Here is a 12,747-nt window from a genome sequence, read left to right on the forward strand (position 1 = left end):
GCTGAAAGGGAGGCTAACTTTTCACTGTTTAGTCTTTCAAACTGTGCACTTTTTATATCATGCATGGATACTAACTATTCCCATTAAAAACCTACAATGGGCCAGCTACTCGGGAAGGTGAAGCAAGAGAATCGCTTAAGCCCAGGAGTTGGAGGTTGCTGTGAGCTGTGTGAGGCCACGGCACTCTACCAAGGGCCATAAAGTGAGACTCTGTCTCTACAAAAAAAAAAAAACCTACAATGGGGAAAAATTGAAAGCATTTCTTCTAGTATCTGGTACAAGGCAAGGATGCCCACTTTTACCCCTTCTATTCAACATAGTACTAGAAGTCCCTAGCCAGAGCAATCATAAAAGGAAATCATAGCCATCCAAACCAGAACAGAAGTACAATTATCCCTGTTAGCAGACTTTCTGGCCTACCTCCTGGTCTGCCACAGCCTACATGTAGGCTCCCTCTAGCACTGCCTTAAATAGTGATGATCTAGTCTCAGGACATCAATTGAAAAGGGAGGTGCTGCATTCCCGCTCTTGAAACACACAAAGTGTTTGTTTTCTTTAGCTTTGGAATTGTCTTAGTTGGGTTTTTTTTGCCCTGAACAGAGATTCTAGATTCCAGTAGGTAAATTAGAAAGAAACCTGCGCTTGCTACACAAGAATGAAGCACTTAATTTAAAGAATTAAAAACCAATTATAGGCTTGGCACCTGTGGCTCAAGCAGCTAAGGTGCCAGCCACATACACCTGAGCTGGCGGGTTCGAATCCAGCCCGGGCCCGCCAAACAACAGTGACGGCTGCAACCAAAAAATAGCCAGGCGTTGTGGCGGGTGCCTGTAGTCCCAGCTACTTGGGAGGCAGAGGCAAGAGAATCGCTTAAGCCAAGGAGTTGGGAGGTTGCTGTGAGCTGTGATGCCACAGTACTCTACCCAGGGCGACAGCTTGAGGCTCTGTTTCAAAAAAAAAAAAAAATCCCAGGTATTACTGCAATAATCCAGAAGCATCACAAGTTAATATGGACCTTGTGGAATCTAACACATACAAAAATTGTGTGTATACTATGTAGCACCACATTCTGACACCCTCAAGTTAGAAACTGCATAGTTGGAGATTGCTTCTAGTCAAAAATACTTTCCAGGGCGGTGCCTGTAAGGAGTAGGGCACTGGTCCCATATACCAGAGGTGGTGGGTTCAAACCCCGACCTGGCCAAAAAGTGCAAAAAAATAAAAATACTTTCCAACCATTAATTTTAAAATCATCCAGTCTTGCCCTAATGTACTGAATTTTTCTTCAACTCCCCAAATGAAGAAAAAGATGTTCACAAAATGATTCTAGCAGATAATCCCGTGCCCTAAGTGTTCACTTACATGAACCCAGAAGTAATTCATTTTACTAACTCGAAAGGGTCTTATATCACATATATAAACAAGTGTGGAACTTTGCTGAGTTCTGTTGGACACAGAACTAGTTACTGCTGAAGCCTGGATTAGCACCATTATTGTAAGAATTCACACTGGCTGAGTATGTAGGAAGTGCCCAGTGATCATGGTCTAACCTTTGTCCTTGCACTTCATCAGCACAACTAGCCTGAGGGATTGGGCCTAGTACACACATTTCACCAGGGAGAAGACGAAGCATGAGAGAAGCTAAACATCCAGAGCTGGCTTCAACATGGCCTCCTGCCCATAATGTTCTTCAAACGGTGCTCTGGCATCATCAAAACCTGCTGCCTCAAATGCAGGACGTTTTAGGTTTAACACAAAGGACTCCCCAAAAGGGATAGCTAGCTGTATCAGAAATCTCAGCAGAACGATAAGAACTGCTGATGACTGTCCTCTTTTCCTCTTGTTTTTCCCTATATAGGCACATTAAATACCATAAAACTTATATAAGCATAGTGTGTAAATAGTCTCAAGACAACCAGATGTGGTAATACCATGTTTTGAAAAAGGAGTTTTATTTAGCCAAGAGGGAAAAGCAAGTGTTTTTCAAATAACATGTACTTACCACATATCCAGAGAAAACACCTCTCCTTTCACAAAAGATTTATATTTTGAGAAGTAAATGAACATGAAGGACTAGTCAGGAAAATACTGTATCTTCCATTCCTTAAGTTCTAAAATTGTCTTACGATTTTTATTTAACATCTAACACAGTGAACAATCATCTTTGTTTATTGTCAGTAAAAACAAGAAAACATTCAGTGAATCAAGTTAAAGTTGGGATATTTTATCACAAAATGGAAAGAAAGCAAGGGTAATTTTCAACTGACTTTAACTCCACTGGAGTCAATAAGAAAATACATGATTATGTTTACCTGGATGGAGCTGGAACATATTTTTCTTAGTAAAGTATCTCAAGAAGGGGGGAAAAAAGTATCCAGTGTACTCAATACTACTATGAAATCAATACATAATCACCTACACACTCATATGAAGGACAAATCCATAACTATAGTACAGAAAGTAGAAGCAAAGGAGGGAGGAGGGACACAACAGGAGGGAGGGCATTGGGGGCCTCACCTCGTGTGCATGACGCAATGGTACAGTTCAAAGCTATTAAGAACCGAGTATAATTGTGATGGATGTGTCAAGTACAATGTAAGCACTTCACATTGTATATCAAAGCAGTACCGTGAACCCCATAAATGCATCAATGTACAAAGTTATGATTTAATTTTAAAAAATTAAAAAAAAAACAAAAACACAAAAATTGAAATTTTACTTGAAGAAAATGAGACGAAATTCACCACCATTTCTCATAGTGTGCATCTATAAACATAGAAAAGCTTCCAAGGTCATTTTCTTCTTTTGTTTTTAAGGTTCTATAATCTCATAATTTTGAAAATAATGTGTACTATCAAGAAATCTTTCACATTTTGTGAAAAGTAGCATTTCCCAAATTTAAATAATTACAGAACACTTTTTCAGACATTTTTTAATGTCCTCAAACGAAAATTCTTCACTGTTTTCTGGCTAATGCTGAGCTGACCAATTTCTCCTACATATGTGAACTTCTTCCCAAACCACTTTAAATTTAAAAATCAATTTCTCTGTTCAATGGTATTGGAAAATCAGTTATATAAAGCATCAGAAAGCTCTTTCCTCCCAATAACACTAACCCCAAACAAATTACTATAATTGAAATGTGAGGATTAAATGGAAAAGTATCGGATAAACAAAAGACCCATCCTCTCTGACCCAAAAGCCTCTCCCACCTTTACTACTGATTTCATCTACTTGCCACAACTCTTGTACCTAATAACAGTCTACTGACATCACAACACAGTGTTCCTCTTAAAATATTAAATATTAATAAACTTGTAATTATTAATAAATGACCAAAATGACCACGCCACTCTTCTCTTCAAGGCCCTCTCATTCCACTCCTGTCTAATGCAAACGCCACCCACATACCTTTATGGTCTTGCGCCATCTACATCTCTGATCTCATTACCTCTTACTAGCCCAGGAGCTCACTCTGCTGAACACGCTAAGAATACTCTCACCTGGGGCCTGTGCACTGGCTTTAGCACTGTCTGAGATGCTCTTCCCTTGACTAATCAATGGCTCATTCACTCTCCCCTTTAAATTTTGTGCTCAATAAATTGCTTTCAGTTCATACGGACCCTTAACATCAGTCTATACTCCCAATTCCTCTTTATAAAACTCTTATTTTTTTTTTCCCTAAGCACTTGCCAAATACATTATAATTAACTGATTAGGTAATGCAGGGTTTTTAAATAGTTCCTCTCCTAACATTAAAATACAAGCTCCAGAATTGGCGCCTGTATCTCAATGATTATGGTGCCAGCCATATGCACCGGGGCTGGTGGATTCAAAGCTTGCCTGGGCCTGCTAAATAACAATGACAACAATAATAATAATTAAAAAAAAAAGCTAGGCATTGTGGCAGGCACCTATAGTCCCAGCTCCTGGGAAGCTGAGATAAGACAATCACTTAAGCCCTAGAGGTTGCTATGACCTGTGATGCCACTGTACTCTACCCAAGGGGACATAGTGAGACTGTCTCAAAAAAAAAAAAATAAATAAATAAATAAATAAATAAGCTCCATAAATAGAAAATGTAAACTTCTTTGTTCACTGACATGATTTCCAACATATGGCACACAGCAGGCATTCAGTCAATACTACTGAGTGATGCACACCTGTACTTCCAGCTAGGAGGCTGAGGTGGGAGGATCGCATGATCCCAGGAGTTTGAGATCAGCTTGGCCAACATAGCAAAACCTAGTCTCTTAAAAAAAAAAAAACTATTGAGTAAATATAATGAAACAAAAATAATTATTACTTTATTTCTAGATCAGATGAAAAGAAAAAAAAATCACTCTCAAGCCTATAGAAAGCCTCCATGGAAATAACTAAAAATATAACTCATATTCAATTAAACATTACTACTATTTTGCTATCTTAAAACTTTAGCTAGAAAATCCTTATATTTACTCTGATCAAGAAAACTTTTATAAAGCAATAGTTTATGAACACCTGTGAATATAAGTATACACTTTAGGTAGTATTAAATTTAGATGTTTGTTCACGTCTAAAATGCGTGAATCAAGTTCAATTTAACTTAAACATGGTATCCAAGCTCACAGCATCTGAGAAGGCTTATGATGATACCTGGCAAATTAAGGTCAAGCCCTCTGAATTTCCTCACCTGTGATCTTCAAAATGTATGGTACTCCCAGTGATTTCATTAAGGTTGTCTAAGATGCATGAAAAGAAAAAAAAAATCTGAAAAAGGAAGGTCTAAGAAGATTGCTCACTTAGAAAGGGCAAATAAGACATCAAGGGTTATTACCTAGGTCAGTATGATTTACTCTTAGATAAACCATAGATACTTCAAAAGTTGACTTCCATGCTCTAATTCTTGCACACACATTCCACAAAAAATAAATTAATATTACCTCGACTATCATCCATTTCACCGTCCCTTGAATGCTCTGACTGGATGTCTGGAGGGGTCTGAAGAACAGCCACACTATTCTGATTTATAATCTTCAATTTCAATTTTGGTTTTGACCGCTTTCTTCTTGGAACTGTAGCTGTGAGACTCTGTAACTGAGTCATTCCTGATTCAGTCAAACACACACCATCCTGGGTATAAGTCTTGGGTGGATCTAAAATTATAAAACCCGAAGAATACAAATTTAAAGTTTCATTTCAAATTTGACTGATAGAATATTGTTCCAAAGTATGTATGTCTAAGGAATGTGACTGTATGTCTATACAGTAATTATCATCTATGAAAGGTATGAATAACTATAACAATGTCCAACTGAAACTCGGAATAATTGGCCAAACTTTCTTGGATTATAGGCAAGAAGGTTAAATGTTTTAAAAAATGGTCTTCCTGAAATTTCTATCATAATGTTTCTTTTTTTGTGTGAGATAGAGTCTCACTATGTCATGCTCGGTAGAGTGCTCTGAGATCACAGCTCACAGCAACTTCAAACTTTTGGACTTAAGTAATTCTCTTGCCTCAGCCTCCGAAGTAGCTGGGAGTACAGGTGCCCGCCACAATGCCCTGATATTTCTATTTTTGTAGTTGTCATTGTCACCGGGGCTGAGTTCGAAACTGCCAGCTCCGGTGTATGTGGCCAATGCCTTAACCAATGACCACGGGCACAGAGCCACATGATGTTTCCATAAAAGGATTTATTAATAGAAAGACAGCATTAAAGCTAAATGCAATGCTTCAAATAATCTACTATAAACCTCTTGCTAGAAAAGACTAAAAGGTAAGGATCATTTTATATAAGAGAGACAAGAGCATTGCAGAAGCCCATATGGTATCGAAGTATAAATGTAATCACTCACAGGGAGAGAAAGTAAGTACAAATCTTACAGATTCGATTTTTAAATATAAAAAACTGCTGTTGCTTAACATAATTTCGATACTCTCCAAATATTTTTATTTCAGATGATATCAAATACAAGTAGCCAAAAGAATGATTTAATAAAAGTACCATATTAATCACCATTTTAGGATGATCTATTATGAAAAAGGGAGATTTAAATAATTCTAAAGGTAAATACGTCTGTTAACTAGGTCTTATTTTCTGCTGATAAATAAGCTCAGTAATGTATCAACAAAACCAAAGCAAGTATGGCATTAGTGGCTATTCTAAGAACTGTTTATTTGACTGAGTGGTCTTAAGCTGTTCTTCAACAAGCTCTTAAACAAGATGGAAATAAAGGAGGAAAATAAGTATCAGCTTAAAAAAAAAAAAAAAAAAGAACTGTTTATTTGGTTATCAAATTGCTAAAATGTGTAAGAACAGTGCCCCAGTCAACACAAATAGTTTATCAAGTGTAGAAATGATTACCAATTAGGGGTTTTAGATTCAATACCCATATAATCAAAGCAAGTTTCATATAATGTGGCTAGCAAGTTACATAAAAAGTAAACCAAGTAAATAAAATTAAGCAAGTAAAGCATTTAAAGTTTTACCTAGCTCTTTTACTTTTGTGACAATTTGTGCTACAAGCGAAGATTCACAGCAGTCTGAGGAAGGGGCTGGAATGAAAAAAAAAAAAAATCAGGTAATTTTTTCAGAAAAGGTAAAATGTATTTAAAGACTTACATATGACTAAAATTTGTTTCTCTTCTCATTCTACTAAAATAAATGCTTGAACACTACAGCTGAAAGGGATCTTGAAAACAATACAACACAAAAGCAGTCAAAGAATCATGAAATTTGGAAGGGAAAAATTCACAAAAAGTACATCGGATTACTACATACTGCTAAAAACCACAGATCATATTCCTTGAAAAACAGAATCAAAATTACATTTTATACCTCATGTGCTTTATTTTTTTATGTAAATTGTTTTATAAAAGGTTGAGATAGTAAGAATTCATAACAAAAAATAATTTATTTTTCATAAAATGCTTGGCCAAACAATAGTTTTACAAAGATAAATAAGGTGACTCATTGGTGATGGACAGCAAGACGCAAAGGAGGTGCAGAAGAGCACAGACCCCAATACATTACCCTCTTACCATTAGATGCAGGCATATAGGGTCTGCACATGCTACAATCAAAACCAACGTCTGCTACATTTTCCACTTCTTCCTCAGTGTTTAAGTTTTGACAAACTGCATGCATCCATCTAGAAAGACCATATTTGTACATTTTTTAAATAACTGAACACACTGAGAACTGTTTCCTTATAAAAGCTATACCAAGAGCTTAAACCCCTTAGCCGCACATTATCCTCCTGCCTTGCCCACCTTCCCCTTTTCTCTTAACTATCCCTATTGACACAACCTTTCATGGAGCTGAGAAGGAAAGAAAACAAAGAGCACAAGTACTAGGGGGAAGGCAAGAAACATTACAAGGATGGGATAATTACTTTATGATCATATACTGAATATATCAAAGATAGCAAGGAAGGTAGTCAGGGCAAGCAGTAAGGAATTCACAAGACTTCAAATGGCAGAGTATGTCTGTCTTCATGCGATTTCTCAAATCTGAAGTAGATATAAGTCATATAAAGTGATGATGAATGGTAGTAACTGGGAAATAAAGCCAAGGAGCTTTGCAGGCAGAGTCCTGAGAATAATGTAGTACTGATGAAATAATACTGTTACGTATACAGCGTAACTGCTACAGAACACAACCACATACCAACAAGAGTAATTTTTTTTTTCCAAAAAATTTTGAAACTGTATAAGGGAAGGTGAGAGTTGGTCTCTAATCTCTAGGTACGTAGTATCTAGAGATTTAAGGAAGTGATTTAAGGGAAAGAGAATGTGTGAGATTCCTTTTTAAATCTAATAAAAAATTCAGAAACCCTCCATAAAAAAATACATCTATGCAGGCAATGATTCTAATTTCAAAGTATTTGTAAACCAGTAAAAAGCCCCAAGTCAAAGATCTTCATTCTGGAATTGAGAATTCCTAACAGGAAATCATTCTTCAAGTTTCTAGGTGACTAAAAATCTCCAAAACAAAATGTTTTAGATCTTAAATTTATGATCAAAGAAAGTTATGTTACAATTTCATTTTCCTATGTTCAGAAAGAAAAGTGTGTAAAGATGAAAACAACACAATACCTATCACACTGTCTACATTGCAGAATAAGGTCTTCTTCTCTATAGTTTCGATAGCAGACCGGACAGGAAGACAAGCTCGCACAAGGAGCACACTGTGTGTAATTGTTCTGCCATTCACATCGTAGACCTGCAGATGTCGCTCCACAGTGTCTGCACCAAACACACCTGAAATCCAAATTCCCCCACCAAATCTTAATCTCATTTATTTATTTAGATACTGCAATTCGGGAAGTTAAATATAAACAGAAGGGGGGTAATCATTCAATGCATATGTGAAATTTTTTCTAACAAGCATTATCTATCATAGTAAATGTTTATTATAGAATTAAACAGATGTAGTTTTTTACAACTAGTAATATGAGAAAGTTCTGAACTTGAATGACTAACAAGGAAATCCTGGAATACCATTTGCACTTCCAGCCTCCTTTGGGAACTGTCTGCAATGGAGGATCTAGGCAGTAGGTGTGATAACTTATGTCACAATCGTCACACAGCAGGAGTCTTCCTGGATCAGTTGCCTTCCCACATGCCTCACACACTGTGCACTCAAGACACCTCCAACCTTTGCTAAGAACCACTTTAGTGATCTGTAAAAGAAACAACCAATATGTGTGATTTATACATTAACACAGACTTCATTCTGCATAATCAAATAACTATATAAATTAATATGGTGCTTATGTAACCAAAAGCAGAAAAGAAGCAAGCAACGAACATTTATTAAGCACCTACAATGTCCAATGCTGGATTGGGCATGTTCACATATATTTTTAAGAACCCACCTACTGAGCAGAATAATAGAAAGTGGCACATGTTTTAATACTTTTTTAAAGTCCACATAACTACTTTGTGCAATAGATTTAATTTCTAATATCTTAATAGGTAAGACTGAATTTTAAAGAAATCGAAAAAGCTGCGCCCGTTATTGTTTATATTAGATTTAAAAATATATGAACAAAGACTCCATCTTTATTTCCATTAATCATGCCTCTGAAACTGTTACATATTAAAATCAACAGCAAGAAAAATTGAAAAAAATACCAAAACTTAAGTTAAAATATGAGTTCTCAGATCATAATCTTGGGGGACTTTTAAGCTGTCAAGCAAGGGTTCTGAAGCACATATTGTGACTCCTCTATTCCTCTCTCAGGGGTCTAACTTAGAAACTTTGAGGATCTCTATATTCCTGTTAAACTCCTCAAGGAAGCCAATCATGTAACATTAAGAATTTCAAGCCAACTTCTTAAAGATCTCAAAAGACTAGAGTTTATAGACAGAAAGGACCAAACAGCCCACATTATAATGAACAACAACAGCAAGCAAAGTACAGAATAAAAAATTCAGATCATGAGGTATATGAAAGCCTAAAAGCTACCAGAAAAAAATAAAGGTGTTAAATTCAAAGGAACAACTATCAGAAAGGCATCAAATATCCCAACTTCAGATACTAGAAAAGAATAATTCACAAATTCTTCAGCAAAGTACTTTTCAAAGTATAAGTCATCTGCAAAATGAGACTTAAGCAATTGTTGGATGGGTTAAAAATATATTCTCATCTTGAAAATAATCTTGGATTAGAAATATAATTATTCTAAAAACAAATTCTAATTGCACTCTAGTTTCTTTTCCTTTTTTGTTTTTTGAGATAGAGTCTCACTGTGTCACTCTGGGTATAGTGCCATGGCATCATCATAGGTCATGGCAACCTCCAACTCCTGGGCTCAAAGCAAACCTCCTGGCCTTAGTCCCCCCACCCCCTATTTTTAGTAGGGGAGGGTATCACCATTCTTGCTTAGGCTGGTCTCAAAATCCTGAGCTCAAGCAGTCCACCCACCTTAGCCTCCTAGAGTGCTAGGATTACAGGAGTGAGCCACTGTGCATGCCTGCACTATAGTTCCTAACACCAATAAAACTTATCAAGAATTTAGAATATATTGGGCGGTGCCTGTGGCTCAGTGAGTAGGGCACCGGCCCTATATGCCAAGGGTGGCGGGTTCAAACCCAGCCCCCGCCAAACTGCAACAAAAAAATAGCCAGGCGTTGTGGCGGGCGCCTGTAGTCCCAGCTACTCAGGAGGCTGAGGCAAGAGAATCGCGTTAAGCCTAAGTGTTAGAGGTTGCTGTGAGCTGTGTGACATCATGGCGCTCTACCTGAGGGCGGTACAGTGAGACTCTATCTCTACAAAAAAAAAAAAAAAAAAAAAAATTTAGAATATAAAGATATAAAAAAGACTTTTTGTTCTATGCATGTATAATGCTAATTTTTAAAAGGGCTTTATGTAATTTATGGCCCTTTTTGGTCAACATAATGTGAGCAACTAATTATAACACTATATTAACTAACTGTATTAGTCTTCTATTTTGGATAGATTATTTACAAAACATCTATTTCCCAAGGGAAAAAATACTAGTGTAGTTACAGGCAAAGAATACCCAGGAGAATACATGTTGATTTGCTTATTATACTGACATTTTAGGCAACTCAATTATATAATACAGTGATTTTTGAAGTACAGGGAAAAAAAGAAAAAGAAAAACGACTCATAAGTTCAAGTGATACACGACCATGCAACTTGAAGTTAGTATGTATACCACGTGGTACGGCAGTCTTAGAAAGGATTTGGATATGGAGTGCATGGCAGGACCCCTGGACAGCAACTGTACCTCCATGTTTACTTCCAGTGACCATTTGTTACTTTTTTCAAATATATAAGTTTAATTAAGACTGAGTCCTTAAAAAGAAAAACAAAAAATCTTAAGTTCAATAGTTGAAGTACTGAGACACATATCCATATTTAAATAACCTTTAAAACCTAATGATCATTTAAAAAATTACTCAGTATGGGGCGGCGCCTGTGGCTCAAGGAATAGGGCGCCGGTCCCCTATGCCGGAGGTGGCAGGTTCAAACTCAGCCCCGGCCAAAAACCACACACACACAAAAATAAAAAATTACTCAGTATGTCTCTATACATTAAATGTGTGACACACAGGCGGTGCCTGTGGCTCAGTCGGTAAGGCGCCGGCCCCATATACTGAGGGTGGCAGGTTCAAACCCGGCCCGCGGCCAAACTGCAACCAAAAAATAGCCGGGCATTGTGGCGGGCGCCTGTAGTCCCAGCTACTCAGGAGGCTGAGGCAAGAGAATCGCTTAAGCCCAGGAGTTGGAGGTTGCTGTGAGCTGTGTGAGGCCACGGCACTCTACCGAGGGCCATAAAGTGAGACTCTGTCTCTACAAAAAAAAATGTGTGACACACTGCATTGTGAATTGCATTAAATATAACATTTGTTTCATTCAACTATAAGAAGAAAATGTCCTTTTGTACAGAAGAAATTGTCCTTCTGAGAGTTGAAGAGTTGAGAATTGAAGAGACTAGTATGGACTCACGAATTTTTACTAAGTACTCTAGCTGTTCTCAACTTTTTAATTTGTGGACAAAATAAATCACCAAAATCTAATGCCTTAGAAAATAATATAACTGTATATTAAATGCATATATTTTTATGTTTTACCTTTTCAAGAAATGACAGAATAGTATAATTTAAAAACCACAGATTTATACAAGAGTTTACTTCTTGAGGCAACAAACAATATTTGAAGTACTTAGATATTGTCCCATATGTATAATAATCCTAACAAATACTTGACTAATTTTAAGAAGTGGAAGCAGTATGTTACCATGCAAATCAAGTCAAAATTCAATAATACACTTTTGTAACTCAATTTAAGCATGTTTACCTTAATACTGACACAGTAGGGATGGTAACACTGACCACACTGGGAACAGGCAAGTAATCTTCCTTCAGCTCCCTGACCAAAACTGCCACAAACTACACACATATCCTGAAATCAAGAACACACGAACATATTTTAAATTGGAGATTAAGCTAAGAATATACAAATTTTATTTTAAAGTATCATCTGAATTAATATAGCTGTACAGCTCTTTACAGTGCAGACCTATATTAGCAGTGTTAAAAAAATAAATAAATGGCTGTATAGCTAAATACAAGATGACTTCTGTGCATACAAGAGAAAGTAGAAATGGGCAAAAGAGGAATTAAAAAGTACAAAACAATAATTAAGTCCAAACCTGATTCAAAGTGAACTTGTCACTACTAGAAAACAAGACAACTGTATTGTGCATAGAGTTTTCTTCTTCATCCTTATTTGATGAAATATCTGCAGTAGACACCTATAAAAAGCAAAATACACAAAACATGAAGTTATGATTTTTACTTATATTACACTTAACTGGAAAGCCTGAGATAATTCATATTCACAAGCCAGGCACAGTGGCTCATACCTATAATCCTAGCACTTTGGAAAGCCAGGAGTTTGAGGTAAGTCTAGGAAACAGTGAGACTCCATCGCTACAAAAAAAATAAATAAATAAAATAGGGCAGCGCAGGTCCCATATGCTGGAGGTGGTGGGTTCAAACCCAGCCCCGGCCAAAAATAAATAAATAAATAAATAAGAAAAATGAGTGAGGAATGATGGCACATTCCCATAGTCCCAGCTACTAGCAAGAGGCTGAGGCAGGAGGGCTCTGAGGCCAGGAGTTTGAGGTTGCAATGAGATACGACAACACCACAGCTATTGTCGTAATTTTTTTGAGATTATCTCAAAAAAAGAAAAACACACAAAAAACAAAAAACCCAACTTCAAATA

At 36.7% G+C, this 12,747-nt stretch overlaps 1 protein-coding gene across 11 annotated transcripts in view; it reads right to left on the reverse strand.

The window, feature by feature from the left end:
• The window catches only part of KMT2C (lysine methyltransferase 2C), a 298,652-nt gene that overhangs the window by 81,983 nt on the left and 203,922 nt on the right, over nucleotides 1–12,747 (reverse strand). For all 11 annotated transcript variants that reach the window (XM_053608446.1, XM_053608454.1, XM_053608455.1 and 8 more), the window contains 7 exons: nucleotides 12,169–12,270; nucleotides 11,814–11,918; nucleotides 8,483–8,664; nucleotides 8,078–8,242; nucleotides 7,022–7,131; nucleotides 6,470–6,535; nucleotides 4,923–5,135 (listed from right to left, as the gene is read on the reverse strand). In XM_053608446.1, coding sequence (XP_053464421.1) covers nucleotides 4,923–5,135; nucleotides 6,470–6,535; nucleotides 7,022–7,131; nucleotides 8,078–8,242; nucleotides 8,483–8,664; nucleotides 11,814–11,918; nucleotides 12,169–12,270 — 943 coding nt within the window. The remainder of the gene's footprint in view (nucleotides 1–4,922; nucleotides 5,136–6,469; nucleotides 6,536–7,021; nucleotides 7,132–8,077; nucleotides 8,243–8,482; nucleotides 8,665–11,813; nucleotides 11,919–12,168; nucleotides 12,271–12,747) is intronic.

This window comes from Nycticebus coucang, chromosome 11, assembly GCF_027406575.1.
Source record: "Nycticebus coucang isolate mNycCou1 chromosome 11, mNycCou1.pri, whole genome shotgun sequence".
Classification (NCBI taxonomy): Eukaryota; Metazoa; Chordata; class Mammalia; order Primates; family Lorisidae; genus Nycticebus; species Nycticebus coucang.